This window comes from Ascaphus truei, chromosome 6, assembly GCF_040206685.1.
Source record: "Ascaphus truei isolate aAscTru1 chromosome 6, aAscTru1.hap1, whole genome shotgun sequence".
In the NCBI taxonomy this organism is placed as follows: domain Eukaryota; kingdom Metazoa; phylum Chordata; class Amphibia; order Anura; family Ascaphidae; genus Ascaphus; species Ascaphus truei.
The window spans coordinates 97,408,743-97,433,189 of NC_134488.1; the positions used below are offsets into that span (position 1 = coordinate 97,408,743).

The window sequence follows — 24,447 nt, forward strand, 5'->3', positions numbered from 1 at the left end:
GGGGGGGAAAACAAATCCTATTCTTGCTGCGAGGTCATTAACCCCGCTTCTAGCAGCACACACAGGTTAAGAAGCCCGAAGTAAATAATGTGTGTCGGCCAGTGCAGCAGGCCGTGCTCTCATGTGTACCCACAATCCAGCAGAATATTGCCTTACTGAAATACGACATCTTGGGTAGTTTAGGCCAGAGGTCCCCAACTCCCGTCCTCAAGGACCACTAACAGTGCAGGTTGTTCGGATACCCCTGCTAGGGCACAGGTGGTTCAGTCAAAATGATTGGTCCACCTGTGCTAACGAGAGGCTATCCTTAAATCCCGCACTGTTAGCGGTCCTTGAGGACTGGAGATGGGGACCTCTGGTTTAGGCAACTAAACCAAGGTTGTATTATAATAAATCTCCACTTTCCCTGTGAAATTGGTGGTGTGGAGAAACGCACACATGACAACTGCTCCCAGCGTACCTTGAAATAATTGCGTGCAAGCATAATAAAGGGACCCTTAACATAAATATTAGCCCAACACTTTAAGGTGAGATGAAGGCTTCAAATGGTTATAGAACTGTATTTCAACAATGAGTTTCTGGAAACAAAAAAACGCTCCACTGCAAAACACCAACTGTTTCAAGTGCTTTCTCTTCATAGGATAGAAGCAGTAGGCGCTGAGGAAGCAAATAAGTCATTCACATTTCCAATTTCTGTGCAAACTACTGTATCTTGGACATCTTATTTTATTTGAAAAGACCCCCAAAATGTATTTACAAAATCTAACTCCTCTATGTTATAATTCACACAACTACATTTCTTATCTATACATAGATACTGTATATATATTTTTGACATTCCAAGCATGTCTGGGAAAGAATGAAAAGACAAGGTTAAAAAAATCTCTGCGGGACAGACACAAATTAAGTAGTATTTATTAGCCCTTAAACGGTAAAACAGGGGCCACCTATTACAGGTAGACTCCAAAGATTAGAATAAAAAGCTTTTATTTTTCTTTCTTTTTTTTTTTTTTTTAAAGTTTTATTTACAAAAGAGATAGGAAGAAAAAGCTTTCACAATTCTGCATTAGGTAACAAAGTCTGGTGCCATTTCTATCTACAGAAAATAATGTGGGATATGGAGAATGTCACACAAAGTATCCTATCAAGCAAAGATTCTTGTTGACCACATGGACAATGGAAAACCTTATGAAAAACCTGGATTTACCATTTGATTGGCTGGTTCTGGGTAATACTGAACTCTGCATTTTAGTTGATGTAGGGCAGGGATGGCCAACGTCAGTCCTCAAGGGCCACCAACAGGTCAGGTTTTCAGGAGATCCCTGCTTCTGCACAAAAGGCTCAATCGAAGATTCTGAGCCACCTGTGCTGAAGCAGGGATATCCTAAAAACTTGACCTGTTGGTGGCCCTTGAGGACCGGAGTTGGCCTCCCATGATGTACAGTAGGCATCTCTGCTATATTCTAGTTCTGAGTCAATCCTGTGAACATGTGAACAGCAGGCAGGGCCTTGGCTTGCAGTCAATAAAGGCATTTTGTATATTTTTTACAGAAATAGTTACACTGTGAAGTAACCTTACGACACTTGGAAGAATCAAACAAGTGAACAATGTCAGAAATATTGCATTGAGTGAAAATGTTTGATGCAATTTACTGTTTGAAGAGATTGTGAACAATAGTAGAAATATGGTAAGCCTACTCAATACATAAAGGATTTTTCCTAGGCATGAACGATCCAGAAAAAGGCGAAAACACCAGTCAAACTTATTTACAAGAGTAATAATAAATGACCTCAGTTCTTTTTTAATAAATTAAATGTGATGTCCTTTGTCATTCTGAGAACATTCTTGACAGTAACACTGCTCTGTAGTCATCTGCTGTGAAATAGATGCTACACAAATTAATATTCATGTGGCTCATTAAATATATTCACCTGAATCTTCTCTGCATTTCTACATTGCATTATTTCTTCTCATTTACATTTGCACGTCTGCTAAAAGCAGAATAGATTAATAGTTCCCCCTGCATAAGCCAATTATTCGTAGTGGGTTATGTTTCGGAGGTCTGCATTTTAAAAGCAATTAGAAATATGCAAAATGATGAAACAAGTATTATGTTTATGGTTCCTTTTAGGTTACTTCCTAAGTAGGACTGGTGTTTTAATAAACCACTGTAGATAGGTGTAAATGAGAAAGCACAGTTTCACTGCTTTCCTAACCCCATTACTACCAGGCAGACTGGGAGATGGCTCACTGCAGGAACTGGAAAGACAGCATTGTGAAGTCAATAATAACACGTAAAAGAATGATTCAGGTTCCTGGATCCTCTGTCCTACGCGGTGAAAAGTTCTTGCTCCCTCAAAGCAGCAACTCATTAATAGACAGCTGATCTTTTGATATCAGATGACATATGTACTGTCTTAGCTCAACGTCAGTGCAGAACGTATTATTTTTTTGTGTGTGTGTCCGGGCGCTAACAATGCGACCAATACAGTGTTATAATGGGGAACGTGTGGTAGTTTTGGGCTCAAAGAAGCAAACAAGAACTGTTCGTGAATGAGATTTCAAATAATAAAAAGCTGTAGGAACTTTACTGTATTACAAGACAACGCCAAACAGCTATGGAGAATGGCAGGAAACAGGCCAGGTTATCGCAAGATGGAAGAATAGTAGTGATTGTCTTGGTTTTATACAGTATAGGTTAATAATGGGCAGGAATACATTGTACGTGATAGAAATAGTACCATTTTCAAATAAAGTTGTCCAGATAGCATCTTGTGTAAGAGAACATTGCTGCCCCTCTGTAGTTTGAAGATTAGATGCAATGACCCAGCTGCATGAAAACTCCTTCCAAGTAGCCAGTCTGGTGGTTTAACCCTTTGTTGTGTGTTCACATGCCACAAATAGTACTAGTTGCCCTTAAAGAATGATGTCATTGTGAAGGCATGCACGTACACAGCAAATAGATGTCTAAGGAACGTCAACATATTATGAAAATAAGTAGTAAATAAATATATATCATATGAACATTGCATATGATCTTTAAAACAGCTTTCCAGGGTATTCGAAGAATTGTAATCTCTAGCATTGACTATTAAAAAAAACAGATGGCTTTAAAAACTAGATTGCCTTAGAGCAGCTCCAGGGCATCTAGGCGTATACACCAGTAGATACTATTTTTAATCTCTTTCAAACGCTGTGATATAGAAGAGAATTAGCATTTGAGAAATGATTCCGTCTGAAGAATGGTCTAAGCTATTTACCTTGAAAAATAATGGACACCGTCACTGCTGAAGTCCACTCCCGTTCTGAAGAGGGCATGACAGTATCCCACAGTGCCTTCTCTTGCAATGCATTAACCCCTTTCCTGCCAATGTGGCCTTCTCTGGCAAAAGAGAGGTTAAATACATGTACTGATGTTCTCACGGACATAGCTTTATGTGTGCAAATCACTGCTTCAAATTTTGTTGGCATCACAATAGCCTCTTATGTTCTTAGTTTCAACTGGCACATATATATATATTTATAGAACCTTCGGGCACTTACATTTATCAACATAGTCTTGATCATTGGTCTGTGCTATAAGAATGGCCCTAGTTTTATCTTTTGCGTGTCAGAGAGTGGGATCACCTAAAAAAAAAAATCCCCAGTCACCCTGCAAATGGGGTTGTCTTGGAAAGTACTGTGTGGACTTTGTGATGTGCTTCACCAAATCTACAAAAGACTGCAAACCCCAGCATGCGCCAGCGATAAGTTGCATGTTGTGAACCTATAACTTACTTACATCTTGAAAACCACCAGATTGCTTTCCATTTCAGTGGATTCATTCTGTTAATTCTAGCAATGCGATTTGCCAAGATCAACACCCTGACACGTATTAATGTCAACCGTACATTTTAAAATGACTTGGATGAAATGCAGTTTGAAAAATAATAATTCGTAATGGCAGTTTATCTAATGAAATTATTTGCTACAAACAACCACCTCCATTTATAGGTAAGGAAAGCAATCTTCACATATTATTATGGTAGGAGTATTGACAAGATAATGTCCCACACTTGCCACAAATCTTATCTTACAAGCGGTTATGGGCTTAGAGTAAGCAGTCTTGCGCGTTTGACTTGATGTGAGTGCAAGGAGTCATTTAGTGCCCCCTCATTTTAAACGTGATTAGAATGTGTATCTAAAGCACCTTTAAAATGAAATTCCTGTTCACCACATTATCTATAAGCATGGATCAGGGCCGAGAATAATACCACAGTGCTGGGGGGGAGAGGGGGGGAACGTCTTCGGCCTGTTTCAAAATGTTCTGTACATGCCTGTGGGATTCCAAGGAAGATTTTCATTACATCAAAACCATCAGGAATTTAAAGGTTTGTTGAAGGATTTAAAAAGAACAAAAACACTTATCTGTCAGTATTACCATGCTACACAGCGATTCCCTGGTCGCTTCATTTGGTCGAAACAGTTTTGACCTCCATAAATCCACCATAAGAAAATAGAAGAGCATTGTATTGTGTATTGGAGATGAATCCCGTTATCTCAATCAAGTTAAGGTTGTAGCAGCAAGAAGTGACTTCTGCGTGTTAGGACTGCCAGACGTATAGAAGTCAACAGGGGCAGTTTTGTCAGTACAATTAGTTGAACTCCAAAAGTATTCTCGCGTTAGTACATTTCTTTAGGTTTGCAGGGAATTGCACATTTAAGTCATTGACATCTAGGTCAGGAATATGGATAAAAAGGATATGTCTCAGACTTGGCAGATCTATAGGTTTGTAGCTGGCAGAGTACATAGAATCTGGCATTAGTAAAATAATTAAAAAGACTGCCTGAGGGGAGATATTATTGAAAATGTTAAGGCCATTCGTGTTGAAGAAAGCTCCATGGAAGTGTTTACTGTGGGGGGGACTCTGTAACAGATCAGATAGACCGCTATGTTACTCGTAGCCGAGAGATATAAAAAGTGTTTGGGGTAGTGTGCGGCCATCAAGGTAAAAAATATAATCATATTTCTTTATGGCCCGTTCCAGTTAATAACACATTTTTCAATCCCACGGTCAAATCAGATGGAGCATGGACGCCACAATATCAATTTCCAGATGGCTATATTTCTGAAGCGAAATTGGTCCTAAAAAAAATAAAATAAAAAGGGATAATACATATTGCAACCTTCTTAAATGGTTAAAACCAGATCCTTCGTGATAAAAATGTAAGCTTTTCAATAGAGGAAGAAGTTTTTCCACATAGGAGTAATATGTTGTCCAACAATTCTTTTCAAGATCAGTGAATGCAGTCTTCAATTTCCTTGTGCATGGGGAAAGCATCAATATTCAGGTCCGTTGAATTTTTCGGTGACCTCTCATAATTTTGAGAATGTTAATTTTATTATTATTATTAGTGGGCTCTAATGCATTATTTAAAAGTCACGTGGCACAGTCAAATCACCTGTATTAGTTGTCCAGCTTTACTTTTGATTCTCATTGACCGGGATATTGTCTTAGTAAGAGGGGTGAAGGCTGTGAAAAATTAAGCATTAATCCATTCTATACTGTACGTCTAATACAATTTTTTTTTGCGACATTGCTGTGGTCATCCCAAGCTTCATATTTCGCATTTTCATTGTGGAACACAAGTAAAGAAGTGTACAACCTTATTCGCTGCAGTCACACCGTAACCTGATTAAAAAATGCAGTGTCACTTGTTTCCATTTCAGCACTGTAGCTCATAATTGGCAAAACATGACGAAAAATATAGATTTCTTTTTTTTTTATTGTGGGTGTTCCATTTTCGTTGGCCCAATCTCCCATTGGCAACAGCTTGGTTACCAAAACTTTACCGCCAGGGTCATGAGCTGCTGCATTATCCACACTCACCGCCCCCCAGCAAAAACTAGAAGGTTGCCACCCTGTCTCCTTCTCTCCACCTGCTTCTCGTGAACTGTAGAACATCATCTCTGACCAGAGTTGGTGCCAGAAACGGCATCATTAACTTGGCGGTGAAGGCAGCTGGATACTTTGAAAAAAAGAAAACAAATTGTGTCTTCATCATGATTACAAAGAAAAGAATGCGTTCTGTCTTTGCTTTTGTTTTAGTGAGTGTTGATGAGTAAAACTAGGCAATTAGAAGAAGCAAGGAAACCACAGAACACAAATCAACAGACTCTTTTTCAAAGGAGCAACACAAAAAAAAGAAACAGCCAAAGTAAGGAACTCAAACTGTGACCTCATTCTTGCTCCCTGTGCGCAGATGCTGGCTGGGGTGATGACCAGGAATAAACTGGAGCTGCTCAATCGTATTTTGCCGCTTGGCAGCAAAGGCTTGTCGTCGATTGGCTGTGTGGTTGCCCATATCCCATGTGGTATTGGGCGAGTTGGAAGATGTAGGATGGGAGTTCATCTTGATCATATGGTGACGGTCGAACATGGGGGTGCTAGCACAGACGTTGGTGTGTGACACGGCTTTCTGGTGGCCCAGACGTATGTCATGGAAGGGTGTTGGCCCACGGTGGTGTATCCTTTCAGGAGACAGCAGGTGCTCCTGTGAGTGTAACATGTCGCGGGAAAGCAGGCGTTCCTGAGAGATGAGACGGTCTCTGGGTATGGTGTAATCATGGTGGGCTGGATAGTGATTGTCCGAAAGGATGTGCTCCTGGGACATGACCCGTCTTGGAGTCTGGGATTTTTCCAAGTAACCATCACGATCATAGTTCATCTTCATGACGTGAAGAGGGAGAGTCCCACGTGTTAACTCTGCTAGGTGTTTTCTTTTTAGGTAAAAGTCATCCATATCTTTCTCTGCTTCAAAAAAGGTTAAACACACAATTAATTATTTCTGAAACAGTGGAGGCAAATAATCTTACAACGGTCATAAAAGGTTTCATATAATTTTTCATTACAATAAAGTAACCGAATGTGTCCCATTCATGCATGGGGAAAGTAAGTAAATGCTCAATTATGGGTCTTTGACCAGCCCATTAGCCTCTATTCTTTGGTTTATTATTAGTCATAATAGGACTAATCATATAATTGTAAATCATAACACAGCCCTGTTCTGGAATTCTCTGATACAAGCGAATCATCTGGTTAATCTGAATTGCAGCTAATATAAAATTTTGGGAAATATTTTCGCTGGTTATATTTAATTATTGTATTTATGGAGATCAGGATTTTCAGCAAAGCTACCAGAATTTCAGTTTGTTCCATAACAGCAGATTCAAATAAAAGCAGATTGCAGATATTACTGAAGAAACTGCTTCAGAAACCAACAAAAGCAGAAAAAGAGAATTTCAAAACAAACATTCAGCATCAATAACATGTCTTGTTTGTTAAAGTAAATATCATGTGTTGTTAAAAGATGTTAGCAATTGCTTTGATTTGTCTCATTTGAGAACTAACCGTAATGAATGAATACTGAAATGTACTATAGGACAGATGGTTGGAAAACGGGTGCTGAAGATGGTGCTTATTATCATACACAACTAAATTCCAACACTTTCCATAATTTAACACTTACTGCAAAGACTTGAAGGGCAGACACTTGTACTCTTTTTAGCACAGGGGCGGCCAACTCCAGTCCTCAAGGGCCACCAACAGGTCACGTTTTCAGGTTATCCCTGCTTCAGCACAGGTGGCTCAATCAGTGGCTCAGATTGAGCCTCCTGTGCTGAAGCAGGCATATCCTGAAAATCTGATCTGTTGGTGGCCCTTGAGGGCTGGAGTTGGCTACCCCTGTATTAGCGGGTACAGTATGAATGAACACGCACTACTGCACTCTGTGAGATAATCAACTGAGTATTAACAAGACATACATGATACAAATAGATACACTACATCAATTGATAACCAACGTCTTGGCCTGGAATCTGAAGTGCTTATTTGCTCATACATGGGAGTTTTATTCTTACTAGCACTTGGCACACCAGAAACACAATGTTTATTTTTTACATTCTGCAGAAGACCTCTCTACCTATTACTTTGTAGCAGCTATGAGCGTACAATAAACTTCAGAACTTGGGAAATTAAGTGATTATTAATGGGATGAAATGATAGTATCTCATACATTCAGTATGTGTCACAACAGAATGGGTCCAAGTAGGATCAAAAGATTCCCCACTTCATTGTACTCAATGCGAGGAAGAATGATATCGGACAACAGTGGTTTATCAGATAGTTTCTCTGTAAGTCAGTCACTAGACCAATAGGATAAGAATATCTTACAACCAAAAATTATAACTGCACATAATGCAAAATGTAAAAATATGTAAACTACCCCGTAGTGGAGTGTATAGTACATGGAAGTCTGGGGTAAGGATAATCTATCAATTATAGTTATGATTAAACACATTGTATGATAGACCCCAGGAAATCTACTTTGACATCCAATATATATATATATATATATATATATATATATATATATATATACATATAAATATATATATATATATATATATATATATATATATATATATATATATATATATATATATACATATACAGTATATGGACATATATATGTCCAACATATGTAGTAGGACTAGTTAGCGATGGTGTCCCTCTATGCATAAAATGCTGCAGCAAGTGATGGCTAACTCAATGTTGCAACAGGTATTCAGTACTGGGTATATTACAACATAGTATATAGTTGAAACATAAGTAGCTATGTCACAGCATAAATGTTATTGCTATGTCACCAAGGAAAATCGCTTTGTACATAGACACAGAGAAAGTATCTTCATATAAGAGTCAACTATTGGAATATTGCACATTGACTCTTATATGAAGATACTTTCCCTATGTGTCTATGTATATTCTGATTCTATTGGTCACTAGACTGACTTACAGAGAAACTATCTGATGGACCACTGTTGTCCGATATAATTCTTCCTCGCATTGAGTGCAATTAAGTGGGGAATCTTTTGATCCTACTTGGATGCAGTCTGTTGTGTCATTATCTATCTCCTTGCACCTGCTATACAAAAACGACAAGGACTTTATCTAAGGTGAGCGGTCTGATCACTCTGTTTTCTCCTGAATACATTCAGTATGTGTTAAGCATCTTTGGTCCATGCTGGCATCACGGATCAGCTATGCTCTGCAAAGGAGAGAGGAATCACAATACACTTGTTGTCTGCACATATGATGGCCTCACACTGTGATGACAGCAGGTAATACTGCAAGGTGTGGTGTTTTAGGACAAGAGAGCATTCAGGGGAAGTCTTACCGAGTCTCTTGAGGGAAGAGTACCTGCTGAGGTCAGACTTGATGGCAGACTCATAGGAGGGTGGCAGGTGGGAGAGATTATGGAACGAGCGCGAGAAGGATAAGGTGTTGTATTTTGAGCATGAAGTTGGAAGCTGAATATTGTTCATTCGGCAGTCTAGATAGAGAAGGTCAAGCGGGTCAAAGAACGGAGAGAGAGCGGAAAATGTAGCAAATCAGGAATTAGGGAAAGGAGAAGAGAAGGAGCATATATAGTGTAATGTAGGAAAAAAGAATAACGTGCACAAATGTTAAACTCGTTGCAGGTTGTAATGCTTTTTAGTGGAACAACACGAGTGTACTACAGTATATGGAATTGTAGTGCGCAGAACTTTCATAGGTCTCTTCTTCAAGTGCACTGTCTACAGGGAAGAAGAGACCTGTTAGGTTTCTAGTCTGCATGTCTACACTGCGCCAGGACCAGCAGATCTAAAATAATTATGAGCTAAGTATAGTAGGAAGATTTATGCTTCACGGTGGGCCCATTCAGGGCCAGTGCAAGGGTATTTGGCAGCCTAGACGAACCTGGGCAACGCCAGTCTTCAAGGGCCACCAACAGGTCAGGTTTAAAGGATATCCCTGCTTCAGCACAGTTAGCTCAATCGAAGTCCTGTTGGTGGCCCTTGAGGACTGGAGTTGCCCACCCCTGGTCTACACAGACACTTTTTGAACAAACAAAGTTAAGAACTTACCTAATGTTGCTGAATGTTTTGGGCTGTTGACAGTAAGATGGATGAAATTATGATGCATATTATCTGAAAGAAAGAGAAATAAGTTCTGCACTGTGCTTAGAAGGAAGAATACCACGTCCTTAGATATTCCAGTTGTGTAATAATAATAATAGTAATAAATATATATATATATATAAATAATAATAATTATTATTATTATTAATAATGTAATAAAGTTGTGTAATACCCGGTACAAACTATATATATATATATATATATATATATATATATATATATATATATATATATACCTAAAAACAATGGTTCAAACAAAGACTCATTGAAAATATTTATTGAACTTCACAATTTGAATCCAAGAAGCATTTTAGGGTTAGGCCACCGAACAAAGAAAACACAATGGTAACCCTAAACTTATTTATTGTATTGTAATATTATTGCAGTGTACCAACACCTTCTGCTATACAGGAAGTAAAGAGCATGAAACCTCTTAGATGTGTAAAAGTAGTTGTTTAGTCATTTCTGAAATGCTTATTAAGTTGAATAAATTGTCCCTCGTATAATAATCTGAGCGGTTTTTCTATATAGCAAGTAACACCCTCCGATTCATTGCTATGAAGTGGAAAACTGAGAGACAAACCTGCAAAACGTGGGCGAGACATGTTGTGGGTGTTATGGTCTTCACTAAGATCAAGGGGTATGGTGCACCATGACCAAGCACAGTGTGTTTGCCATGATAGAGGTGCAATGAAAAGCATTTTTTAAGCCTGTATAAAGATATTTGGGGGTTTATACATCAAGGCAAAAGTGGGGCGAATCTGGGGCAAAAAAAAAATTGATTGATTGCAATGGGACTTTTTTCTTTTGATATATAGGGTCAGTGCCTGATTACCCAATAGGCAGACTAAGCACGTGCTTAGGGCACCAGCAAGCAGGGGCACCACAAAAAATTAGATTTTTTTTTTTTTTTAAAGAATTTGATATATTTTTTAAAAGCATCGAAGTAGTCACCATGTTGGATTTTCTTACCTCCACTATATACTTTCCCTTCAATAGCGTACAAAGAACTTTTTGTTCATAGCTGCACTGAAAATCAACCACCCCAGTGTACATCTGCGTTGCCCCAAAGGCGGACAGCCTTTGGCGCAGCTGAAGGGCAGCCAAAGGGTGTGAGCTGTTTGCTGCGGTTTGGTGATGTTAAAGTGATGTTAAAGCTGCTCTATTTCAAATTGGAAAATCACAAGCCCTTTATCCTCCTTACCCAATTTTCCAACTCTATCTGTCTGTCTGTGAAGTGACTGTATAACCCTGTTCTTTTCATGTATCCATGTATTTTTATAACTCTGTGCCCAGGACATACTTGAAAACGAGAGGTAACTCTCAATGTATTACTTCCTGGTAAAACATTTTTATAAATAAATAAAATATCCTGTCATGAGTTGCAATACATTTATGTTTAATTAGTGATATATTTTTTGGAATTATATATACAGTACTTGGTTCGTTTTTTCTTCTTATATATTATATATACCGAAAACTGTGGTAACATTGGCCCTTTGTGGACAACTTTGGCCCACCATGCAAAAAAGTTGACCGTTTTTTAATCGAATAATAAACGTTAAATTTGGAAAATTTGTACGTGTTGATTTGTAGGTCACATTAGCAGCAACATCTGCCATTTCTAATATCACTCTCATTTTCACCGTTAGATGTCAGGACCAACGCCATTTTATATGCTAGTCCTCTATGGCTCGTTGCTACTACGCGGTCAACGCATGGCTTTCAGTAACCCCCACATTTCGCGCTTAATTAATCTCATGGTTTTGAGCGACGTGAGCCATAGAAAGGTTAGGCTCCCTATACTAAGAATTTGTTTCAAAGTTCAGTATTTCGCATGTACAAAACTTGTCTAGTTTTCAATACTGTCATTATTTTCAAAGCAAATGTAAGTATTATACTGTTTTATTAGTAACATAAAAAACGTAATGGTAATACTGCCAAATAGTTATGCGGTCTGAATAAATTTTTTATAAAAAATTAAGCAGTTTTTATTGAAATTGTAAAAAAAAAAAAAAAAAAAAAAGCTGTTTTAATTTCAGCATACAGTACATGTAAATTTTATGTCATTTCGAAAAATACAATTTTATTTTGCGGTTTAGTATTGTTTTTATTTTAAATTACACATCGGGGGCACCATAATATTTTCTGTCCTTGGGGCCTCTAAAGGTCTTAATTCGGCCTGTATATGGTGCAGTTATTTTGCCCCAGAATTGCTCCACTTCTGCCTTGATACTGAAGCCCCATAGTATTGATTTTGAGTGCTGCAGTGTTTTGTGCGTCACTGAAGGATTTGAGTGTTTATAGAATTAAGTCAAGGGTGGCATATGTTACGTATTCTCTCCTTTGGTGCATCAAAAACTCTGCCTGCTAAACATTCCTGCCTTGCTTTCAAATGTAAAGACCCTAATTAACAGGTTTTTTTTTACATTTGATGCAAATTCAAGCCTTTTTAATTATTTTTGCTCTGTGGCAGCAGACACTGATTAGGGGCCTTTATAGATTATCACTCACTGAAAAATGTGCTTTGAATAAAAGTATACTATACAAGACATTTCTCACATTGGCCACTGGGTGTCACTGTTGTTGAATACAAGGGAAACTGTTCCAAACACCAAAATGAAACAAATTTTTATACAGTAGGGCCGTGCTTTTCGGCGCTCAGCTTCTCGGCGCTCCGCTCATGAGGCGTTTCCCAATGTATTCCCATATTCATTAGGTTCGGTGCTTGTTCCGTTTTTCCGGCGATTTTCGTCATGACGCGCTCAGCAGCTGAGTATCCAGCGGTACAGAGAAGGGGGCCGCCATGTCTGCGCATGCGCAGAACGGGGGACTGCAAGTCTGCGCATGCGCAGAAGCCAAAAAGCGGCGGTTCCGCTTTTCGGCGATTTTCGCTTTGAGGCGGCGCCAGGGAACGGAACCCGCCGTACGAGCGGGGCCCGCCTGTACTCAAATTGCTTGTCCACTCAGACCTAGGTTACAAATAAAGGTTTCAAAGCAGCAATTATCCCCCGACCCAGAAGCCTGTATGAATTTAACTCATAAAGGGCCCGATACACTAAACTCCTTTAGGACATTTAACCAAACCAATGCCGGACTTACGCATAAGCGAACCACGCTACAGCTTAGAGCCTCACAATATGAGGGGACTCAAAAGAGAAAGAAATGAATGCATTTCAAGTTTTAAAATCGAATGATAAATAAAGAAGATTGTCTATAAATATGGTCATTTTCGTTCGAATATGACCCTAAGCATCATGTGCACCAAAAGTGACAAACTTTGTAGCTTATCATTTGAAGACATCATCAATGACTTTGCTCCCCAAAAATGTTTCAATATTAAAATGAATGTGATTTTAGTTTATTTTAGTGTTACACCGTCATCTTTGTATTAAACGATGCTAGTATAATTCTTTCATTCATTTCAGTGTCAGGTTTATATTTTCAATGGTCCCTTCAGCCAGAATAATAAATATACAGGCAGTCCTCGGTTATCCAACGGAATCTGTTCTGGAATTAGCGTTGGATAGTGAAACCGTTGTAAAGTGAGTCCCTTGTTAATCAGCGGCGGTGAGCGGTGGATAAGGCATGCAGGCGTCGGAAAACGGCCCCATAGGATTGCATTGTAAAGTGTCGGATATGCCGTCCGTCGTAAAGTGAAATGACGGATAGCGAGGACCGCCTGTATTTCTAATTTTGGGGGCCTCTTCAACTTCACATAGTGTAGGGCCTCAGAAGGTCAAAGTCGGGCCCTGATTCTAACGTCAACCTAAATTAAAGTCAGGTTATTTGTAACACCTATCCACCACAGAGAATAGCCTAACAGTAACCGTGAGCTACCCCTTGAAATAACATATGTTACATTTTTACACCCATTAGTGCTAATGATATGCAAGAGGCGTTCCCCCTAACATCGCATATCCACTAAAGGCCGTTCAGGTTAATACATGGATTTAATCTGAAGTTATTTGGGTCATATCTAAAAGGTGGCATTAGCTCCCTTCAGCCACTGAAATCCTATGCAAGCCAGCCGCAGTGTTCGCGCCCCCTCTCCAAGGACTCGGCGTCAAATGACACCGCGGGTCATGTGGCGTCACGTCACATGACCCCGCGGCATCCACGACCCCGAAGAGCCGGCCGATATCAGGTAAGGGAGTTACCTTGGGGAAGAGCGTGGGGCCTCTGTAACCACCGCTCCCCCACAAGAAATTCTTGCGCCACCCCAGGGGGGCACGCCCCCTAGTGTGCGCACCACTGTTATAGAAGATAGTGGCTATTGTGCTCGTCAAGTTTTCAATGTAGACGAGACTGGGCTCTACTGGAACAAAATGTCCAATAGAAGCTACATTGCAAAAGAGGAAACATCTATGCCTGGTTTAAAAGTTGCAAAGGACAGGCTTACTCTTCTGCTTGGATCAAATGCTGCAGGTGATTTAAAGCTAAAACCTTTGCTTGTTTACCATGCCGAAAACCGTAGGGCATTTAAGGGTTAGGCAAAGACCACACTTCCAGTGATTTGGAAGTCTAACCATAAGGTATGGGTAACAGGGAGCCTTTTTGAGGACTGGTTCCAACACCATTTTGTTCCTGCTGTGGAATTATATTGCACATCGCAAAATCTTGCTTTTAAAGAATTGCTACTCCTGGATAATGCTTCTGGTCAACCCGTGTTCCTGAATGAGTTGCATCCAAACGTCATGGTGGTGTTCATGCACCCCAACACCACCTCATTGATCCAGTCGATGGACGAGGGAGTTATTGCTTCCTTCAATGTCTACTATGTTAGGCGACTATTTGCCCAGGCCATCAGAGCAACTGATGTGGAAGGAGGTCCAACCTTAAAAGAATTTTGGAAGGGTTACAACATTCTCCATGCAGTAAAAAACATCTTTGAGGCATGGAATGAGGTGAAACAATCTAATTTAAATAGTGTTTGGCGTATATTGTGCCCTGAATTTGTCTCTGTATGAAGCTGGGTGCGACAGGTTCAATGCTAGGACCATCCTTCTTCTAATTATAGAGGTAAATAAGGATTTTAATCAGTTAGTGTTAGGCCCTGCGATATTACACTACCGACACGTTTTATCCGAGCACGGCTAGCACCGCAAGCCGGGGGATGCCCCGGCGTGCTAGCCGCACTCCCTCATCGGGTGCCTGCGCCCCCTGCACGCGCGTCCAGGGCTCCCCGAGGGAGCCCTGGTGTCCCGCGATGTGGGGGACGGCGGCAGGGGGTTCCGGCGGACCCGGCAGCGGGAGGGAGAGCGCCCCGATCGGAGGGCGCTCTTCCGCTGCTTCGGCGCGCGCCCGGCACCCTCCGGCGCGCGCCAGGTTACTGCTGCGGCCGAGAACGGGCAAATGCTCGAATAAACTCGGCCGCAGCAGTATGGTCATGCCTTGAAAGTGGCTCGCAGGCTTATACACTTTGGCCAAAGGATTAACTAAATTACCCTTTTTCAAGAGCTATATAGGTATTTCACTGTGTATTTTTGTCACATTTGATGTTGCTCTGGACTTCTTTGTTTCTTATATATTTATATTGACTGGCTTTGCATCTAATCCCATGCTGTGTTTATAAGCTGTGTGAACAGCAAAGCTTTTGCTTATATGGGTTCCATGTAAATGCATTTCAGGCAAAAGGTGACACATTGTGTGCTTATTTACATGTACTTTCTCAGAATCCCTTGCTGCAGTGGAAGCACTGTATGGGAGGTGATAATGGTTGAAAGGCAGGGTTGTAGACCTGTCTAAGACATGTGAAAGTGCTCACAAGTGAGATATATATATCTCAAACATGCAACAATTATATCTTTACTCAAAAACAGCAAGCTTGACCCTACCTGTCTTTCTAACTATCGACCTGTCTCACTCCTGCCTTTTGCCTCCAAACTCCTTGAACGTCTTGTATTCTCTCGTTTGCTCCATTTGCTCAACACCTATTTTCTCCTAGACCCTCTACAATCTGGCTTTCGCACTGCTCACTCCACTGAAAACAGCCCTCACTAAAATAACTAATGACCTCCATGCTGCCAAAGACAGAGGTCATTACACTCTGCTCATATTACTTAACCTCTCTGCAGCATTTGACACCGTGGACCAGCCTCTTCTCCTTCACATTCTCCATACTCTTGGTATTCGTAACAAAGCTCTATCCTGGATCTCCTCCTACCTCTCCCATCGTACTTTCAGTGTCTCTTTTGCCAACACCTCCTCCTCCTCTATCGATCTCTCTGTGGGGGTACCCCAGAGCTTTGTCCTTGGACCTCTTCTCTTTTTTCTCTGTACACACTTTCTGTAGGTGACCTAATCACATCTCTTGGGTTTAAATTTACTTTTCAACCCCTGACCTTTCACCTGCTGTACAGACCAAAGTTTCTGAATGTCTCTCTACGATATCATCCTGGATGGCCCTCCGCCGACTTAAACGTAACATGGCAAAAACAGAGCTCCTTATACTTCCTTCCAAACCTGGCCCTACTACCTCCTTCCACATTACTGTTGGAAGTACCATCATTCACCCAGTAGCCCAAGCACGCTGCCTAGGGGGTAACACTCGACTCCGCTCTCACATTCAAAACGTATCTAAAACCTGTCACTTTTTCCTCCGCAATATTACAAAGATACGCCCTTTCCTCTGTTACTCGACTGCTAAAACGTTGATTCAGGCCTTCACTCTCTCCCGTCTTGATTACTGTAACCTCCTGCTGTCCAGCCTTCCTGCCTCTCACCTGTTTCCCCTACAATCTGTCCTAAACGCTGCTGCCATGAATCACTCTACTCTTTCCTAGATCTGTCTCAGTGTCTCTCCTGCTGAAATAACTCTCCTGGCTTTCAATCAAATCCCGCATCTTGCACTTAATTCTCCTCCTCACTTTTAAAGCTTTACACTCTTTTGCTCCTCCTTACATCTCAGCCCTAATTTCTTGCTATGCACCATCCCGACTGCTCAAGAATGTCTTCTACCCCCTTTGTATCTAAAGCCCTCTCCCACGGACTGCCCCACACATCTGGAATGCCCTTCCCCTCAATACCAGACTAGCACCCTCTCTATCCACCTTTAAGACCCATCTTAAGACCCACTTGCTTAAAGAAGCGTATGAGTAGCTCCGTGGCTAATACTATACACGATACATAAAGCTTGGCCCCCTGCAGACGCACTTACCAGAATGCCCTCCTACGGTCTCTGTACCTTCTCCCTACCAATTAGACTGTAAGCTCTTTGGAGCAGGGACTCCTCTTCCACAATGTTACTTTTATGTCTGAAGCACTTATTCCCATGATCTGTTGTTTGTTATTTATATGATTGTCACGTGTATTACTACTGTGAAGCGTAATGTACATTAATGGCGCTATAAAAATAAAAACATACATACATATAGACCCACATACTATATATGTGTATTTGTTGCAGTATGTACACATACAAAAAGAGAAATGTAAACAATAATGTAATCTACTGTATGAAGAACATTTGAGTTGGACCATTAAAATGTATCACATTCTGTAAGAACATTGAACTACTGTACATACATTTCTATAGAGTGATAAAAACTAGTTTTAAAAAAATATCTAAAATCCTGCCTCAAAAAGACATGAATAAATGTTACCATATTTACTTACACTTGTCATCAAAGGTGACCGTAGCCTTTTATGTCGCCCGGGATACACATACGAAGTAAAAAGCCCACTCACTCTTTTTTTTTTGTTTTATCTTACTGATATTATTGTGAACTTGATTACTAAATTGTACGTTCTCCAGCTTGTATTGGTTGCAAACCAGACACAATAAGCTGATGGACTGAAAAAAACCTAATGAAATAGCTGTACCTGGGTGAGTTTTCGGATTTAGTTCTTGTTTTCCATCCTTTGCTGTTCAAGCAAATGAAAGTTCTCGGGCTTCATGTTTAAAACATAGAGGAAGCTAAGTGGCATGTAATTACCCAGAATGCATATCTACAGTCTAACGACTGTAGGATGTGACAATGGAATAAATGATGAAGGTATGGAGGACGTCTGGAAGCCACACAGATGGATTCATTGTTTCTTTCTGTACACCAAGAGGTCCTTGTCTAAAATGTATAGGAAACTAAATGTGATAGTCTAAGTGTGCTCATTGGGTCATTAATTCCTCTGAATACATGTCTACATTCTAACCGCTGTATAACAGGTAACAATGGGGAAAAGGGAGCACTTTTGGTAAGGAACATGCTGTTTCAAAAGATATAAAAAAAATATTAATAACTTGCTGCTCAGCTTTTACTCTCGCAATATTTCCAGCTTCCTGTGGCGTCGTACCCTTCCACCAGGGGAAGGGGAAGTTGAAGTGTTTGCAGAGGCTGCCCCAGACTTGATGTAATTGTACTTTATAAATGTATAATTAAATGACATATTTTATTATACTACTGGACTCGTATAGGGTGGTATAAATATTAGGCAGATACATACCACCCACCATATGATCTGTCTCAGGCAATAAATTCCAGATAGGGTTGCCAGGTGTCCAGTATTGAACCGGACTGTCCTGTATTTGGACATATTTTCAGTAAAAAATTACACATAATACTGGACATGTATGTGTCCGGTATTACTTGTCTGGACATAGTGACCTGGCTTGGGGGGCCACAGGGATTTTCCCAAAGCAGGAAAAGCGAAGGGTTGTTGCTAGGGGGCTGAGCAGCTTCCTCCATCCTTATTGTCTGCTGCTGGGTAATGCAGCCAATTAGGAGAAGGTGTCAAGATCGTGGGGGTGTGGGGGGTGAGGGGGGGAGGGGGAGCAAGAAGAGGAGGAAACAGCATGGAGTGGAAAGTGGACAGAGAGGTGTGTGTGTCTCAAGCATGTCACACCTTTCACCTTTGTGTCCAGTATTTTTGGGGAAGCCACCTGGCAACCCTAATTCCAGACCAGTTCCATTTGGCTTTGGTTTTCTGGGACTGGGTATTATTTCTAATATTTTTTATTTACTAGGGCTCAGCCCATGCGTACTGTGCGCACCAACCCCACCCACACAAAATAATGATGGGTTTGACTTTTTTATTTCCCCACCTTCTCTCTATCCCACAGTTTCTCTATCTTCCCACACTCCTCTCTCACTCTCCCTCCCTCCCTTCTTTCCAGCGCATCTCTGTCATTTAATACTTTATGATATCATCAATTCTTTCCAAGTCCTCCAGTAATTCTTGCTTTCTCCTCACATGTCAACTGACACTTTCTTTCTTCGTCTGCTTTCTGTCTAAACTTTATAGCTATCTGACTCTACATCTGCCACCAGGCTATGTGCATTATGATGTCACAGATGAGCTATATCTCCCGGAGGGGCGGACAAAGTAGTTTTATATTATAGAGAAAATTACAATAGGTGAGCAGAAAGAGATACCTACCACCATCCGATCTGTCTCCTGTCTACCAGTATATAGCACTCAATCAGTTCCTGTAGGGTACATCAACAACACCGTTATCTGAGCTGTGTTAGCTATCTATATATCATCATCTTCAGGCACTTGTCGATCCACTGCTAGATGAAGGTCTTTCCACTGTTCGTCCAGGTATTACCGTTGCAAGCCTCTCTTCTCCACATTGCTCTAACAGTTTCTGGTTTTATCCTTCCATTTTACTTTTGCTCATTGTCTTGGTTTTAATTTTTTTCGAGGAATCCAGTAGAGTACCATCTTTGTCCAACGATTGACATTTTTTTCTTGTGATATGCCCCAGCCGTTACCATTTTAGTTTCTTCACCTTTGTGATGATGTCACAGATTTTTGTTTGCTTCAAACACATTCATCTTTTTTCCTGTCTCTTCGGGTAATACCCAGCATACATATTTCCATGCTTCTTTGAGTTGTCTGATTCTTCTGAATTGTATTCGCAGTTAGGGTCCACGTTTCACATCCACAGGCAGAATACACTGGTCGGAAACTTTCCTCTTGAGGCACAGTGAATGGGTCAATGGAAATACAGTATTGTCTTGTTTCTTACAAATGGACTGCCCATCTTCATTCTCCTATTGATTTCATTCAACAGTGTTCCCACCATATGTACTTGCAGGCCAAGGTAGACATAGTTTTCAACTTCTTCTGGTTGTATTAAATTTGTTTTATATCTCGGTAGAGTTGAGATTTGTTGAACATCACTTTGGTCTTGCTGAGATTCATATGGAAGCCCACTTTCTCACTTGCTTCGGCAAAATTCTTGTTCTTTAGGCTGCGCGAAGTCCAGGGTCTGTTGCAGTCGATTAGTGAGTATCTACGTAAAAATCTTGTAAGTGATTTAAAGTACTGGAACTTGGTCTGTAGTTCTTGAGATCTTCTGTCTCCTTTCTTGTGGATGAGGATAACTATGGCATTGCTCTATAGTTCTGGAATTTTCCTGTTCTTCAAGCAGTATGTAAAGAGTTTTGCAAGGATTTCCCCTACTTCTTCCCTAGCTTCTTTCAAGATTTCAGTTGTAATTCTTGACCAGCAGCCTTCCCGTTCTTCATGGATTTTATCGCTTTTACCACTTCCTTCTTGAAGGATGCATGGTGGTACCTCAATGATGATTTCTCCTCGCTCTTCCTCTGCTGGATTATGCCCAGTGTTATCTGTGGTTTTGTACAATTTCATGTAGAAGTCCTCAACTCTCTTTATGATAAGTGCACTGTCTTTTATTCTTTATCCATCGTTTTGTTTGAATGCAATAATTGGCTTCTTCCCAACCATAAGTAAATATATATAATGTTACCAGGCATAAAGAAAGGTCACCATCTGATCGGTCTCCTAATCTCGCAAAATACATTTATGTACCAGTCGGGTTACAACAATTACAATTAACACCCTTATCTATTTGATTATAATATCTGTTTTTAAAATAGGTAAGTAATCATAGAAAATGAGAGCACCATCTGATCAGTTATTCTCTTCCAATGAATCAGTTCCAGTTTGATATTTTTTAACATCCTTATCTGTTGAATATATATATATATATTTTGAGTGCCTTGAACATTCTTGTTATTTGTATATACTGTATATATATATATATATATATATATATATATATATATATATATATATATATATATATAAAAGAAGAAAAAAGTGCCCAATCCTAGTGCATTACTGTGCAAAAAATAAATTTAATTCCCAAAAAAGGCTCATAAAATGAACTCACAAACATAGAATATAAAAAAGCATGTTATGAGATAATACTCATGCTCCAAAGGATCAGGAAACGCCGCTTGTCTGCTACACTGCTCCGTGACTCCACTGTATCCGATATGGCCCTAGTTGTTCACCGCCAGCAGGAACTCACTATGTTAGGCTCTCCACGAACTCCTCTCCCCGGGATTACACCAACAGATGATCTTGGTTCCCACCGGGGACGATGGATGCGGCGGAACAGCGGATGACGTCACACGGTAAGTATGGATACCGAACAGGTTTGAATGCCGAGCAGGTTTGGAAAAGACGCTTTAAGATCCACAGCACTCCTGGCCCTACGCGTTTCATCAGCTAAATTGATTTCATCAGGGGATGGGATCTGGGTATACTGGTGGGGGGGGGGGGGAGATGGGAGATATATATAAGCGTATCGCGTTCGAAATAATGTACAATTGTATGCATTATACAATAAAGTATTTAAGATACCAATAATGTGTTGTAACGTATTAATAAATCCGAAAATTGGGAGCCATGCTTGCATCGCGTTATAAGCGGATTCACGTTGTAACGGATCGCGTTATAAAGGGGTTGAGCTGTATATATAAATATATATATATATATATATATATATATATATATATATATACATACACACACACATTTTTTTTCTTTTCATTTTTATATACAGTTTGTTAGTTACTATGCATAGAGACCACCATATGACCTGTCTCCTGGTATCTCAGAATGTATACTTACCTTAAGTAGCAGTCAATCACCATTATCTGTTGACCTATATATGATATAATTGTGTATAATAGGTCGGAATAGAGAATTAAATTGTGCCATCTGCGTCTATAGACTGCACCAATATACTAGTCAATCAGTTCCAATTAACATGCATAGTTTTCTTTAATATATCAAATTACACTTCTTGTCTAAATTCTTCTTCACGCTCTATTTGTTTATCTCTAAAACTTGTTGCTTTTTCCTCCGCAATATAACAAAGATACGCCCTTTCCTCTGTTGCTCGACTGCTAAAACTCTGACTCAGGCCCTCATTCTCTCCCGTCTTGATTACTGTAACCTCCTGCTGTCCGGCCTTCCTGCCTCTCACCTGTCTCCCCTACAATCTATCCTAAATGCTGCTGCCAGAATCACTCTACTCTTTCCTAGATCTGTCTCAGCATCTCCCCTCATGAAATCCCTCTCCTGGCTTCCAATCAAATCCCGCATCTCACACTCCATTCTTCTCCTCACTTTTAAAGCTTTACACTCTTCTGCCCCTCCTTACATCTCAGCCCTAATTTCTCGCTATGCACCACCCCGACTCTTGCGTTCTGCTCAAGGATGTCTTCTTTCTACCCCCTTTTTATCTAAAGCCCTCTCCCGCCTTAAACTTTTTTCACTGACTGCCCCACACCTCTGGAATGCCCTTCCCCTCAGTACCCGACTAGCACCCTCTCTATCCACCTTTAAGACCCACCTTAAGACACACTTGCTTAAAGAAGCATACGAATAGCACTGTGAACATTCCGAACACATGATACATAAAGCTTGGCCCCCTGCAGACGCACTTACCAGAACTCCCTCCTCCTGTCTCTGTACGTTCTCCCTACCTACCAATTAGATTGTAAGCTCCTCGGGGCAGGGACTCCTCTTCCTCAATGTTATGTTTGTCTAAAGCACTTATTCCCATGATCTGTTATTTATATTATCTGTTATTTATTCGATTACCACATGTATTACTACTGTGAAGCGCTATGTACATTAATGGCGCTATATAAATAAAGACATACAATACAATACAATACAATACAATCTCAGTCTTCATGAGCCACATTATTATTATTATTATTATTTTTTTCCAAATAGTGTGCAAATGTCAATTGACATATTTTGGAAACACCAAAACACAAACAAATGGTTAGAACCAAAACATGGGGTCAAGTGCATATTTCTAGTATGTGTAGCCTTAAAGATGGATGCTAGGTGTGGTCATTGGTCACACTTGGTATCAGGTGGCCTCTGAGAAGCGCTGGGTGCAGTCAATGGCCAGACTACCCATACCATTGTCTGTGGGTTGGACAGAGCAGTGCAAGGAAGGAATTAAAAACAATGTCCAAATGATATAAAAAGGTGATTTAATAAAATCCAAACAATTTAAAAATGTCTCCAGGCAAGTCCTGTCCCAGGTCTGGCTAACCAGGGGCACAGTCCTTAAGGGTGCTGGTGTGCTACCAGGTAGAGACTTATACCTGTGGCTGGATCAGGACAGTCCTTATCAAGGCAATCAGATCTCCCCTACTCATTGACTCCCTGTAGATCCCATCATCCTGGTGGATGAGTCTGATGACCCGACTGTCTGATAAGGCACTGACCACTGGTCGCTCTTGCTCCTACTGTAGTTCACCCTCAGTTGTTCCTTATGATCACAGGGGACCTTTGTCTAATAATCTGAGCCTAAAACACTCCAGAACTTGCTAGAGTGGCCCTGCACTAAGTATAGGGCATTGACTCTTTAGGTTCCGCACTATGGAGTGGCTCTCTACACCAACTATGAAATAGTTAAGCCTCTGGTTGTCACACATATGCTGGATTGTGACGTGAGATTATGGCAGCGGACAATAGACCAGCTCAGCTTTCCGCACCGTGGAGAGGCTCTGCAAACCAGCATGTCTGCAGTCTGGTGAAGCCTTTTCACAGTCCCATTGTGATGATTTTGCTCTCTTCTTCTCTGATAAAGTAACCTCCGTCCGTGCTGGGGTCCTGACTGTGCTATCTAATAAGTGTCAGAGTTCCAGGCATGAAAATGCAGGTTCTCTGGCTTTATGGACTAGCTTTGACCATCTGGATGTAGAAGACCTTGTGCAAACAATCTAGGGGCTGCGTCCCACTACCTGTGATTTGGAATCAGTCCCAACACTCCTTCTCTTAACCTGTGTTGATGTAATCGGCCCAGTGTGTGCCCAAATTGTCATGTGCTTTTTGCAGGTATGGCTCTTTCCTGAGCCGCTGAAGGAAATAGTCATTAGACCTCCTCTAAAAAAGCCTTCATTAGACCCGGATTGCATGGCTAATTACAGGCCTGTATCAACCCTTCTTTTCCTAGGGAAGGTTATTTAGAAAGTGGTGGCAACCCAACTGGAAAGCAGTCTATCATGCAATGAAATGTATGACCCATTACAGTCAGGATTAGGAAGATGGCATAGTACCGAAACAGCTATGGTTCGTGTGTTAAATGATCTCCTGATGGCGAGACTATTAGCTCTTAGTACTCTTTGGTCTCGCTGCAGGATTTAATACCGTAGACCAT

General features: G+C 40.6%; 1 protein-coding gene across 5 annotated transcripts in view; it reads right to left on the reverse strand.

The window, feature by feature from the left end:
* Nucleotides 1-899: 899 nt before the first annotated feature.
* SHISA7 (shisa family member 7) overlaps nucleotides 900-24,447 on the reverse strand; it is a 178,065-nt gene continuing 154,517 nt past the window's right edge. For 2 of the 5 annotated variants that reach the window (XM_075605294.1, XM_075605296.1), the window contains 3 exons: nucleotides 9,951-10,013; nucleotides 9,221-9,376; nucleotides 900-6,795 (listed from right to left, as the gene is read on the reverse strand). In XM_075605294.1, coding sequence (XP_075461409.1) covers nucleotides 6,209-6,795; nucleotides 9,221-9,376; nucleotides 9,951-10,013 — 806 coding nt within the window. In that variant the 3' untranslated portion in view covers nucleotides 900-6,208. The remainder of the gene's footprint in view (nucleotides 6,796-9,220; nucleotides 9,377-9,950; nucleotides 10,014-24,447) is intronic. The other 3 variants (XM_075605297.1, XM_075605298.1, XM_075605295.1) reach the window with 2 other exon arrangements.